The sequence below is a fragment of the Corvus brachyrhynchos genome, unplaced genomic scaffold, assembly GCF_000691975.1.
Source record: "Corvus brachyrhynchos isolate BGI_N302 unplaced genomic scaffold, ASM69197v1 scaffold101, whole genome shotgun sequence".
In the NCBI taxonomy this organism is placed as follows: domain Eukaryota; kingdom Metazoa; phylum Chordata; class Aves; order Passeriformes; family Corvidae; genus Corvus; species Corvus brachyrhynchos.
Window position 1 is genome coordinate 15,005,728 of NW_008237239.1, and position 14,470 is coordinate 15,020,197.

A 14,470-nucleotide genomic window follows, 5' to 3' on the forward strand; every position below is an offset into this window, starting at 1 on the left:
TCTTTCTTGATGTAAACAACATTAAGCTAGTTAACACAGACCACTGGATGGGGACAGAGGTCACAGTATAATCTCTCCATTTCAGTGCATTGAGATTAATGAGGTCAGCAAAATACTCTTCTAGGGTTCTTCCATGTGATAGCATTTTTCTGATGACATCATGGAAGGCATTCTAATACTGTGATAGATGAATTACTTTTCAAAAGATCAGAACTTGGGATGTGCTGAATGTGTTGGCAAAATGTCAAGCATTTCTGAGCCTAGGGAATGTGTGCCAGCTTGTGAGTAATGGAAGCACTTTAGCTCCTGACCTGACAATTGTCTACAAAGAGTTATATGCTCTGAACACTGCCCCCACAAAAGGGATCTCTCCTCCCCCTTTTTCTCCCTTTCCCCGTCAACAACGACCCACCAACAAACTGGAAAACCGAACTCTGGCCAGTAACACAGAAGCACCGTTTTGGCAAACTTCCCAAACCACCCCGAGAATAAGAAAAGGATAAATTACCATCAAAGTTAATGCACGTGGGAGGTATACTTTGATGTGTAACATTAGTAGAAACAAAGGGTAGACAATGTAGAAACAAGTAGAAGTGACGAAATCCAGAATATCAACACCAAATGCTAACAATTGTTCCACAACAGAAACGGCTATGGAAAATCATGTGGGGTCAAGTCAAGCAGGGAACTAAACTTCACCACTAAATTGCCTGACGGTGTTCCTATTAAGCAGAACTGCCCTCCCCATTATGCAGCACTTACTGCAATTAAGTACAGTTTGGCATAAATTAGTTCTCTGGGAAATGACCCAATCATCAGGTTTCATCAATTAAGCCTTTCTTGTATAAACAGAGTGTACTGTGTTTAGAAGGCAAAGTGAGTGCAATTTTCACTGAACACAACTCTCAAAGGCATCTAGAAGTCTTGATAAATCTCACATTTATTGTTTTCATTCTCCTTGGTTTAACAAATATATCAACTTTGCTGTTTTGTTTCATTCAAGCAGGGGAAAGGAGCTGTGTCTTACCTACTAAAACTCTGGTGTAATAACCACCACAGCACTGATGTTTCGGTTGCACAGCATGTATCTGCCCACCACAGCAAACCCCTGGTGAATTAAGAATAAATGGAATGTACTTGTCCTCACAGCACTGGAAGCCAGGTTTATTGTCGTGCAGAATCCCATTACAACATACCTAGAAGTAGTAAAAAAAAAAAAAAAAAAAAAAAAAAAAAAAAAAAAAAAAAAAAAAAAAAAAAAAAAAAAAGAAAAGAAAAAAAGAGAGAAAATCAGTAAGGCAATATCTGTAAAACAGAACATAATGTGTTGTCTGGCAAAACAATGTATATGAAAACATGTATCCTAGTGCAGACACTAATATGACTGCAGTCAAATAAAATGTAACTTGGCTAAAATTCTGTGCCCTCCAGCATTATCAGACTTCAATAAACTACTGTGTATCTGACAGAATGCTGCTATTCTGTGGCCTTCAACCATACTGCACCTTAATAAAATAGTCCATTAATACGAATCATCTTCATGATTGCAGGCTGTTTAGTCTCTCAATGTGGAGTAGATTGCAATATGTGGATTTAGTCTACCATCACCTGACCCTTTTTTTTTTCTTCCCAATTCTTGTTTATTTTTTTTTTCGTCATTTATGATGAAACCCTTACAACTGAAAAACAGTATTTCCCAATATGAGCTCTTGGGTTTTCTTTCACATAAAAATAAGTGGAATTTTTTTCTCATAGCGCACGATTGCTTACTTATGACCACAGTTCTTCAGACAAGGTGATCTCAAGAGAATAGTATTTATATAAGAATTTTTTTAAAAATAAAATTTATATGGAAATGAATTTTGAAAAGGCCTTTTAACTGTGGACTTCTTTCTAGGTGCTGTCAAGAAAATTATATGCTTGAACAATCAAATAATTATTTATACACTTACTCCTGTGTCAATGGAGTAGCAAACTGAATACCCAGCAAATCACACAGCACAGTCAGTAGGATAACCATAAAAATGGTAAACTTGGAATCTTTAGTCATCGCAACTTATACCAGCTTCTTGCAGATAGACATGAAATGGAGTTGGCAGGAGAGCACAGATGTTAGAGCAGAGTTCCTCCTTTGTTTTCTTTTGAAATGGACCTCTTCCACTACTGACTTTCACCATGTCCTAAATCAGGTTAGCTTGGCAACAAAGAAAGGAAGTGTTCCTCTGAAGGATCTTTTGTTTACTTAGGTACTTTAACTACTACCTGAAAAAAAACTTTTAAAAATGTGTATTAATAGGCTCAGGGCATCTATTTTGTATTATAATTATAATGTTAATAAAAATATATACACACAAAATATTGTTTTTCTGATGTCATAAACTCTCTTTGACTTCAGATGGATGATGCTTTGTTTTGTTCACTTTTGAATGGCCATTATTCCATCACCCTTGGGAGTATTAGGTTAGGTTCTGAAGCTGCAATTTACAATACATAAACAACAGGTAACCCACAATTAACATGAGGTAGGACAGCAAAGGTTCCTGTTTCCTCATTATACTTTTAAGTTTTATAACCTTATATGCTTTGAATTGTGACACTTTTCAGCTTTTCCAGCACACTTTCCCCTTCAGCATCTGTTTTACACTACCAATGTATCTGCAATTTGTTCTTTTCTGTTCAGGAATTTTGTATCTCTGTAGGCCCTACTATATTATTTTGCTGTCCACTTTGTCACTGGTAATATAATCCAATCTATGAATTTAATTAACCTACTGTTCTTTCTTCCAGATCATTAGCTAAGATGTCAAATAAAAACTCTGCTTTACATCTCTTCCCTGGTTCCTAGCTTTTGGATATTTTGTAATGACTGGCATGCACTCCAGGCTGAGTTTTTCTTCATTTACAATTGGCTCCAAAGAAACCTAAAAGTTTACCTGGTCTCTCTGTATTTCCAAGTCACTTAAAAGCATTCTGAAAAACACAAACCCAAGTTCTCTTGTGCCACTTTGCTCAGAATAGATCACCTTTAGCAACAGTTCTTGACATTTGTAAAAATGCCCTGTCTTATCCGTTTTACTGCAACCTGAGATTGAGACACCAGTCGGAAATTCTGTACCTGCCTGAATGAAAAAAGGCCAAATACATGTTCCTCAGGCATTCTTGGTCCCAATTTGTGCCACTCAGGATTGTCTGGTGTCTCCCTCTGTGATCTGTCTGGCCCAATACCACCTCCTCTTTTCATGTATTTCATTTGTCATCCCATTTTTCATTTTTCATTCTTTTTAGTGATGGCCACCACTCAAATTTCACCTGAACGCAGTCTTTCCACCTTTCAGAGAAAGAAAGTTGCACATCTTTGGCTTTATCCAGGCTCAAATGCTTGAGCAGTCATTTTGCTTTCCATGAGATGCTTCTGGTTTTAAGAAATGTCACTTCTCTCATGAATCCTCCGTAGAAAGGGCTGCTCTGTGTATTTCACACCAACACTGGGAGAGCCATTTTAGTACTAACTCTACAGCATTCCGTTTGAAACACTGCTTGTAAGATTGCATTATTACTGGTGTCTCTCCTTTTCCTCCTCAATTCCCACACAAAAGCCCCAGTTGTACATCCAGATGTGCTACAGTAGTTTCAGCAGCTACTTTCCCTTGTTAAAAATTACGTAAGATCCTCAGTATTTCTCAACAACCTATAGATAGTTTCCAAAGAGGGGTCCAGTCAGTTCTAAAACACATTCAGACTCTCATCTGGCATTGCCAAGTGATACAGTTGGTGCCATTATTATGTAGTTTCACAACATCCTCTGCAGTCAGCTGTAAATTGCTAAAGAACACTTTTTTGGCAGTCCTCTAGAGACACTATTTGCATCGATATTCAGCCCAAGGATTCTGCATTATCAATCCATAAAAAAACCCAAACCCATTCAAGTAATGCTAAACTTGCGTCATAGAAAAAGAAGAAAATCAGATGGATTGAAAGTTGCAGTGGCAAAAGGTTATTATTAGCTCATCCTCTTACATCTAAATGTGACAGTCCCAACTGGGTGGTTCTATCCTGCACATGGAAGCAGAAGCCTTGGAGTGAACAAATACGGTGCCACCAACATTTCAGGCAGGTAGGAGATCTCACCCTTGTAAAGAGGGTCAAATGCTCAACATACACTTGGTAACCAGAGATCTTTACTCTCTATGAAGATGATACAAGATTTTCATCCTTAGCTGTCACAGAAGCCCTTAAAAATATCAGGAACCTCACAAAGGAGCTCACAAATCAATCCTGTCATTCTCTTCCCACCCAAGCACATAGGGGGACTGTGATCCAGGAGCACAGGGACTGGGAAGGCTGGGCACAAAGAAAGGCTTATTATGATGCCTGAGAAAGGCCCAGTCAGCCATGACACTAGCACTGAGTAATGAGATATCAAATCTGGCAGGCAGGCTTACACAATATTGTAACAATTTTTAAAAATACTCCAAACTTATCTATGCAACTCTCTTTTAATTACAAGTGTGTCATCCCTGATCCCTCTGCTTGCTGAAGACTTTGCTGAAGGATATTATCTGGCCTTATGGACACATGCCAGTTGAGCTAAGACTGATTTACTCAAATAAACAGATGTGCTAGGCAGCCATGTTTATCCTTCTTGTCAAACGCTTGCTGCCAGAGCCACTTTGTGAAATAGCAATTCACAAAACACTCTCAGGAATTCCTATTAGCTACAGGAGTTCATTAAAAATTTCTGCCTGTGGAGCAAACACCAGAGTAATGATTGACCCATCATGTTCTCATGTGAGAGGGAATATTTTAAATTAGCAAGGCTCATTCTTATTTTACTTAAATTATTTCTGAATCTATACAGACACCCTTTTTAGCTAAGCATACTTATAAATTTCTTTTCTCAAACTGTTGTTCTCTTTTGGTAATTGATACAGACTTAATCTAAAATCCATGAGCAGAAATTATTGTTACTCTGTTACAAATCACTACATATGATCTTCCTAAAATGAGTTTAATTTCCTGTCTTTCAGGTTTGTTACAACAAGAAGTGTGATATTTTTAAAGGTTCTCTAAGCCTTAAAGAACTTGAAAAGAATTTGCACAACATTGCTAACATTAATAGTAAATTTTGCATAAATATTGATGGGATACCTTTCACCAGTGTCAAGATGTGTTACATTTCATTGCTGGCAGCTTTTGAAGCTGGCCGTGAAGCGACTGTTTTGCTCCTCCTGTCCTTAAAAAAAGAGTCCTGCTGGTGTTTAATAAATGGCACATTAATTACAATGAGTAAAGGGGTAAGCCTGTACTTCCTACTAATGTCAGTTATATTTGATTAGTTCATTAACTGCAGATTGATACAGCTTGTTGCACCTGAAAATAAAAAGTGCTGAAGCTGTGTTGACACCTTCAGTCAGGACCCTTTTAACCACTGATGTTCATACTCACAATGCAAAGTGAGCAGAAATTATTAGCCTTTATGCCACTCCTTTAATTACATTTTCACTGTACCTGTCTCATTATTTTCAGAGTTCACCTCAGGGTGTCAGTAACAACAGACAAACAGTTTGGTAGCTCCATGGATAATGCAGCAATGCCTTCCCTATTGATACTGAGATGATGCTACCTGATGGGTGAAGCTCAGGCACACTCCCTTAATTGAAGTACCTCTGCAATCCTCATGGTATGTGCTCTGTAAGCAGATGTCTCTTTTGAGACTTCACATATGGGAAGAGTTATGGATCACATCTTACTGAAAACAGCTACAGAAAGACCGACAATTTTGGCAACTTGGAAATACCCAAGCAGCACAGTTTGTTACTGTAAAAGGTACACGGGACACAGGGATCTTCCTGGCAGCAGACAAAATTCAACATCCCAGTGTATTTTCAGCTCTTCTGCAAAAATACACACACAAAAATATTTCTAAATTCTTTCTGTGCTCAAGAAATAAATCCATACAAGTCTGATTAAACACCAGGGTAAGAATACTAGGCTAAACAATACGTTAGCTTTATTTAAAATAACAAAGAATCCTCACACTGAAGCAGAAAACTGGATAAAAACTAGAAAGAAGAAGTAAGGATCTGATGCAAACATTATTTAGGATGGGAAGAATGTTTGGTCTTCACTGGGCTTAATATCGGGCCTGCATGAGCCCATGAATGTGCATGTACACATGTCCCTCCTAGTGAAAAGGTCACTTGCCCTTTTAGAGAATCCCCAGAAGGCTCAGAGCAAGTTGGTTTATTTGCAGAGCACAGTCCCAAGCACCAGATCCCAAATGCAGCACACACAGCAGTGCAGCCTGGCAGCCGGGCTGTTTTTCCACTGCCTTCCACACAGAGCTGCACCACTTGTCTGCACCCAGCTCAGCCAGTGTTGGATGAAGAGTCCCTGCATCCCACTCTGCTGCACACTGACAATACACCCTGGTACTTCTTTTACTGGAGTGGATTATATTTTGGCAATCTCTTCTGTAGCTGAATCATAACAAATCCCTCTTTTTCTGCAGTGCCTTACAATAGCAAGCCGATGATGCCAAATGTAATCCATAAATCCTTAAGGAAAGATTAGTAAATAACCAAAGACATATCTTGAAATAATTTTTGTACAAGAGGTCTGGTTTTCCTCTCACTTCATACTCATGAGTTCAAGAAAATTTCAAGAGGGAAATTAGATCCAGTTTTTGTCTTGTAAACAAGGTGCAATAAGTGACTTGAGCAAAAGTGAGAACTCCACAACCTCTTTGTCGATTGGATCTATTTATATACAACTGCCTGCTTCTGCTGACCAGCCTATCATCAAATGAACCAAAAACTTCATTCTAGATCTGAACATTATTTAAGTTGCTCAGCATTTGATTCTCAGTGGTGTCTCTTCACATTTGGCTGTACAATGAATGGTGAATGGGCCAGGCTGGATGGGACTTTGAGCAACCTGGTCCAGTGGAAAGTGTGCCTGCCCATGGAAAGGGGTTGGAATTAGATGGTCTTTAACTCCCTTCCAACCCAACTTCCAACTCCCTTCCATTCTTCAGTTCTATGAAGTGCAGCTGGCACTGGGACAAGAGGCTTTTGGAACAAGTATATACTGGTCAGTGCTGCTTTTCACTTCTGTCCAGCAGACTAGCAAATCCAAGGACCACAAACACCAGCATAAAGCCTGACAGTGACTTCCATAAAAAAATGAGAGAGGACTGCCACTGCCTTATGCTGTCCCTGTCAAGAACTCCAGTTTAAAAGGCTCAAAAGGCACCAAGAGCTCTGTAGATGCCTCTTACAGACATTTTGGATGGCTAGTGAAGATACATATAGCAAACCAGACCAAGCATTGGGAGGGGAAGCTTAATCAATTCACCCACAAAAATTACCCCCATGTCATTTTATGTGTGAGTGCTTCAGTTTCCTGTGGACCTTCCAGTCATTTATTATATATCCATTACTTAACAAATAGCACCCACTCCTAACCACAGGCTCAGAGAACACAGAGACCATTAGAACAATGTAATGCAAAATTAATCAGAAAAAATTAGAAAGCCTCGAGATATAAAAAAAAATGAATGCTCTCCAAGCTCAAAGTTATCATAAATGTACAAAGACTGAAAAAATAAAAATGAAAAGGAAAACTTCTAAAACTAATTTAATACAAATTTGATTCATGCACATGCCAAGATGTAGTAAAAGTCTACGTGCCAGAAACCTGAAATAAATAATTTTACCTTTAGAAAAAAGGGCTGCCTATAATTCTCTTGTGAGATTTCAGAAATACTTGTATTTAATATAGTATTGCTTTTGAGGGAACTCAAAAGCTAAGCTGTGTTGGCTGGAATAATTTATATTTTGATTTGAACCCCTCAAATAACTCACTCCCTTAATTACTGTCTTGTCTGACAGTGAATCTTGTGAATACATATTGTTTGCTTTAGTCACAGAACATGTGATGATGTCTTTGACAAATAGAGACACTATTTCATGACATTAAATCTTACTTTCAAACTAAGAGTTTTCTACCTCATTTGTCAATAAAAACCATTACAGACTCCTGCTATGCTATTGATCCTACTCCTCAACAGGAACTCATATGAAGATTAACCTGAAAATAGCCATAATTTAAAAATGCATCTAACAAATCATGATAGATCCCATTCAGAGTTGCTCATCATTGTCATGTAACAGCTAACCACTTGTAGGAATCTAAATAGATTTTTTCTACAGAGAATCTGGTCATTAAGCATTAAACCAAGGAATAATTTAAGAGGGAGGAAAAAAAACCAGCAAGCCAGGTTAATAACCACTATTTGCCATGCAGGATTTGAATGATTCCCCACACAGCAAGCAGCTTTATAGTTTTGCCAGCATTTTTCAAATTCTACATACAGCTAGAAATTTCCTGTGGCCTTTCAGGGGTCAAGTGCAATGACTTTATGCAAAAGGAGCCATATGAGCTACCATGTATGTACAGGGGTTGCCCTTTCCCACATACAGAATCCAGCACTTTCCCTTGTTAAACTTCATAAAGTTGGTGGTTGTCCATCTCTCTTAATTTGCTGAGATCTCTCGGCAGGGCCTCTCTGCCTTCGGAAGAGTCAACAGCTCCTCCCAAGTTGGTGCCAATTGCCCCAAGCATGATGCAAAAATACATACTGAGATCTAGGTGTATCCACCATGTGATTTGTCACAATGGGATTGTGTCAGTGGACTCAAGAGGTGACACTCCTCAAACTTCATTACACGTGGCTTGTGTGATTTACTTGGGAACACGTATATAGCCTGAATTCTTGGGATAAACATCTGCACTAGACACATGGAGCAAAGCTTTCTGAAGGGAAGAAACTTCATATACATGCTTGTGAAGTGAGGTGGTCCACGTAGTGGTTGGGAAAGCAAAATCCCCATCCAGACCTGCAACATACTTGAAGGGTTTTTGAAACACAGGTTCCTGTGCAAGGAATTTCATTCACGTGTATTAAAACGACTTCTACCCTTAACTAGCAGGTAATAAATGAAAACAATCTGAAGACTCACTTCAAAACTGCACCAAACCAAATAAACACATTCATAAATGCTTACCAATTCATTTCTCCTAACAGAAGAAATGAGGTCAACAAACAAAGACTTAAACAGAATCACCTGTCATCAGCTGACTCACAGACAGCTATCCCTGTATGAGCTCTAACATCCACATTTGATTTTAAAGAGTTTCAAGATACTTTAAAATCAAGGCTCTGAAAGGTATCCAAAGAAGCAGAACCCTCCACTTCCTTTCCTCTGATAACTGGAGAGGTTTGGTTTACACACCTATTCCTAAAAATATTATTTTTCATTATATACATAACTTAAAAATATAGAAGTACCTCCGACTCTGGATGGTAACACACTTCTCCACAGATATTTTCATCCTTTTTACATTCTAATGAGATGCACATTCTATTACTTTTGCTGCTCCTTGGAGTCTTTGATGAAGCACACTTCTGCCACGCTTTACGTAAGAGTTCATACCCCAGGATAATGCCATTTGGCTGTCCTGGAGATGCCCAGTTGATTTGAAGAGATCTGCAATAAGAAAAATCAACATCTGTTCAACTTTTGGATGTATTTATGTCTCTATAGCTACTTACATTAAATGATTAGCATATAATAGTTCTTCTTTGCACTAGTTCACATGGAGTGAAACATTTTGAAGTTTCTAAAATGTTCTGGATAACAAATTTCACAGGTGTTTAAATAACCAAAGGTATAAAAGTTTTTAAAAAGTGTCAATATGTGCTAATGCTCCAGGAAAACAAATCACACATGCAACCAAAGTCCTTAAATGTTGCTGTTTAAATGACATCTCGTTCTCACTTCTGGAAAGTTAAGTGTAATAAACTTTCTAGCATTTTACTCCTTTCATTTCAGTGGTAGGAGAAAGGACACAATATGCCTTTCCTGATGCATAGCTATTGTCAGCACCAGTATGCCTGTTCCTTTCTCAGACAGGAACCTGGTAGAGGATGGGCAGTGGGGGGGCTAAAGGCCATCCCTTTCCCTCTGTGCTGTTCCCAATGCAGCTTACTCACACTGTGCTCAGCCACCATTTAGAACAGGCTTGTCTTAATCTTGCCTTATGCTTACTTAAAAATAGAACGAGTATGTTGCTTTGCGATGTATTCTTCAGCATAGAATTAAAACTACTTACAGCATCAGTAAGCACTAGTTCCCTTCTGTACTTAAATATTTTCATTGACATAAAATTAGAAGTAAAAACCGGAAGTGCTTATCATGACTAAGACTCAAGACTTCTGACTGAGTGCAAAAGTATTGCTGCAGCAGCCTGCAAAGACTGTCTGTAAAACAAAATTCTGTAGCTGATTTCAGGTTTGAGATCAGACCATCATCAGCTTAAGGTAGAAAATATCTTAAAGGATATTGTTAAATCATGTTCAGTTGTAGCATGCCTCTCACCACTAAAAATGTGTGAGCTATTTCCTCAAAATATCACTAAGCATTACAATAAACTAAAAAAAAAAAAATGAAAAGGGACATTTGAAACAAAAATACAAATTTTCCACTGATATTTCAAATGAATGCTTCATTTCTTGTATAATCACTGTGGAGTCTTGCATAAGACACAAATTTCTTTCACTGTGACTCTTTGGGTAGAGAGAAGGAATCCCAATGCTACATGTAGATCAATAGGAGGACTGACAACACTGCATAGTTAGGCACCAAGTACCTCTTTTTAATCTCCATGTCCCAATTACACAGTCACTGTCAGAATGCCAGTGACATCAGAAATTAGCATTAATTTAAAGTGAAAATGCTACAGTGAAACAGCAGCTGCTGAGATAAACTTTGACATCTTAACAGAATAAAAATAAGTGAACAATTATTTCACTTCCTTGAGGTATAAACAGAGGAATACACACAGCAATAAGCCTTTGCAGAACAGGAATTAATGTCACCTATGAGGGAATAAATTCATAGGTGGCTTGTAGAGTCACCATAATCATTCCAAGGTCTTCATCTGAACCATAGATTTAATTCCATATTCCATCCATTGCTATTTTGTATTCTCTACCTATTCTACCATGTACACATGAACTCATACACAAATGCACTCACCCACATTTAAATAATGTTACACTTAAAACTGGAAAAGCAGGCAAATACATTGTACAAACTTCAGGAAATAAAGGTAAAAAGAAAAGGAAAAGAAGGGTAGTACTTTAGCCTTTATAAATGCCATTGTAACTCTTTCCTGGTCTTTGCACAGAATAGATCACAGGAGCAAAGAAAGCATTCCCAGTCATATTTTTGAATGATTTGCTTTCTCCAAGTGTCATTCAGACCCTCATGAGTACATTTTCAGAGTATTGTGCCAGCTTTTTGCAGATTTTCAAGTGATATTTCTCTCTAATATAATTTCAAATTAGGCCTAAGAATTAATGCAATGATTCAAACATTTTGCCTTTTCTGCAGAGCTCAGCATGTATTGCTTTCCTTTAACAAGCAATCCCTTTATTATTATTTGATAGATACACATTTGGGGTGGACATAGCCTGATATCACACAAACCTGCAGCTGAACAAGGAAATTGTGTGGAATGGGAATTCACTGACCACTGCCAACGAGGTAAAGCTCGGTATGACCTTCCAGCCCCGGCTCCTAGATAAGCAGACTCCTTCACAATTTTAGGGGTGTTTCAGTTACGCCTACACTTGATGTTTGCCACCCATGGCAAATTGTGGAAACACAGCAAGAGCAGTGCATAGCTCAGTTTAAAAAAGAACAGCAGGGTTTTCATGGGACTGCAGAGACTTTTTGACATCCCTCATCTGAAGCCTGAGCTGAAAACCTTCTTGAGCAGGTGCAGATTTAATGGGACATGATGGGCACTTTAGTGTGCAGGCAGCTGTGTCACGTGTGGTGCATCTGATACAGCTGCAGGAACACGGGGACAGAGCCTGCCCGTCCTCTCCTTCTATCCAGTCACTCCCTGTGGGATGCACTGGAGTTGTGTCTGTCCTGGGAAGTGCCCACAGCCTGACCTACAGAAGCAGACTCACAAATTGTAGGCACAGACAAAAAACATGCAACACCTGGCAGGTGGGGTATAATCCTTGTCTGCACAGAGAACACTCCAAGTGTTTTCCCTTTTATGATAGTTCCAATGCCAGATGAGTCCCACTGCTGTCACTCAGGTGAAAATACTGAAGCAGGCAAGGCAGCCTCGCCAGGTTCACAGAAACAATCTGCTTCAGACAACAAGGTCCATGAAAGCACTTTTGGGAGATAAACAGTTTCAAACTGATCCACGAAAGTGTATTTTCTTTTGTGAAAGAGAGCAAAGTGAAATCATTTGGCTCATGGATGTAAAGACAATTATTTTTGGCATTTCTAGGTAGAAATATTTTTTTTTAGAAATCCATGAAAAATAACAGTATTTTTGAATTTTGATATCACTTCAGACATATTTTGATAAAACACTGTGGAAATAAAATTCTGGGGTTTTCCTGCTTCATCACCAGCTCCAAGTGCCCATAAGGCAGAAAAGGACTCCTGATTTTAATTTTTTTTTCTCAACACAGTATTAAAGGTTTAACAAGGAAGATTAAAGATATATCAAGGCCTCATTTCAGAATCTTGATAATGAATGTTCCGTTAGTCTCATCACATGCAAGAGTTAAAATCAAAACATCAAAGATTCAATGACTTTACCTTTAGGAGCTGGAAGCAAAACAAAAAAAACCCACAAGATTCACCTGACAGTCTTAAGATAGGGAACACTGCTATTATTAATGACTAATGGATAAAATACTTCCCTGATCAGGAGATCACACATCCTGAGCAACTGCTGCAGCATTATTGCACAGGAGTTAAGTACCTGCTGCATCGTGGATGCAGGGCTGACATAATTAGAGAGGCAGTATGACACAGGCCAGACAGTCTGATAAATGGCATCATGCTTCTGTTGTTGCTACAAACTTCCTGGAGAAATCTTTCCGTGATTCGTGTTTCCCATGACTAGAGCAGGGAGAGCGATCAGGTGTCTTCTGGCTCTCTGACCACCTCCCCAGTATGGAAAATCAGACTTCCTGATCTTTAGTTACCAATATCCCCTGGGTGAAATCTGCACTACATTTTCTTCTCTTCCATTTGTCCAGCAATTAGACCAATTTAAAGGCTTTTTAACACAGCACAGCAGTTTGACACTTTCATACTTGATGTCCTTTAGAACTCATGAACAAATACCATAATCCCAATAATTTGTTGCTGCGTTCTATCCACTTTTTTCCTAAAATCTTTTCACGACCATGTTCATTTGAAATAATGCCTCCTCCTCATTCACCCACAAAGAGCAACTGATATAGAAACCTTCCTAAGTCCCGTGATACTGAACACCAAGCCAAAGAACCCACCTAACTCTTCTCCCATGGCCTTATCTGCTTTGAGCTTTCCATTACATCCTGACCAGGGTTTCTGGTTCCTCCCCAAGGTGCTTAAAGAGGCCTCTCTTCATGAAACCACGGAGGATTTTTCCTAGATTCCCTAAATTAGGCCACATGGTATTTTCTGAGCCATCAACCTTTGAATTAGGCATGCAACAGAATTGCTGGATACAAGGAAAAAGAGAAAGAAGAGTGTTTTAAAGCAGAATGAAGTATTTTCCAACACATCATGAGAATTAAATCCACTACCCAAACTTTCAGTCAGCATCCACCTGCATTCAGTACTCAGAGAATTTCTAAATTGTGCAATAAAATAAAATGCTTGTCTACAGAGTCAAATCCTGAGGTCCTAACTAAAAACAAAACAAACCAAAAGCATACTTGATTTCAATGGCATCTGTTTCTACCTAAACATGGTCAATGCAACCTCTCTCCCAAAAAACTCTAAATGCAAGCAAGAAACACAACAAACCAGAACCTGACTTAGGACTTCAGGATTGGGTCCCATACTGTGTTCTGTTTGAAGTTTGGCATTATAAAATAATTATATCAGGACTGCGACCTTTTGTGCCAAGTTTCAGCCTGAAGCTGAGTTATTAACTGTAAGGGGTGGAAAAGTAAGGTATTTATAATGGCTCTGGTGGTATAACCTTCATTAGAACAGTGTGGATGGAGCTGCTATCAGAAAGACTTCTAAGTTGGTGGGTGAAATTATAATTTCTGTCATGTAGCACCTTGAGGCAAATTTTAAAACAATTATTTGTGCATGCTACAAAGACATTATCCTACAGCATTCTCATCAATAATACAGCCCCCCAAACTGATTCAGAAGAGGGAAAAATGCCATGATTCCAATTAAAGACAATAAACTGCACAGGCTTTATTATAACTCAGGTATCCCATGAGTCTATACTCCAGAAAAGCCTTTTTTCACTCTCTGATGTATTGAAGATATGTATTAAAATGTCCTCTTGTCCACACAAACTGGGGAGGTTTTTTGCCCAAGCTTTTTCTTTTATAGAGGATAAATAAGCAAAATTC

General features: G+C 38.6%; 1 protein-coding gene across 1 annotated transcript in view; it reads right to left on the minus strand.

Annotated features, from left to right (window-relative positions):
* The window catches only part of USH2A (usherin), a 388,071-nt gene that overhangs the window by 101,256 nt on the left and 272,345 nt on the right, over positions 1 to 14,470 (minus strand). Inside the window, exons 48-49 of the mRNA XM_017730037.1 lie at positions 9,353 to 9,551; positions 1,028 to 1,196 (exon numbers count right to left, since the gene is read on the minus strand). Coding sequence (XP_017585526.1) covers positions 1,028 to 1,196; positions 9,353 to 9,551 — 368 coding nt within the window. The remainder of the gene's footprint in view (positions 1 to 1,027; positions 1,197 to 9,352; positions 9,552 to 14,470) is intronic.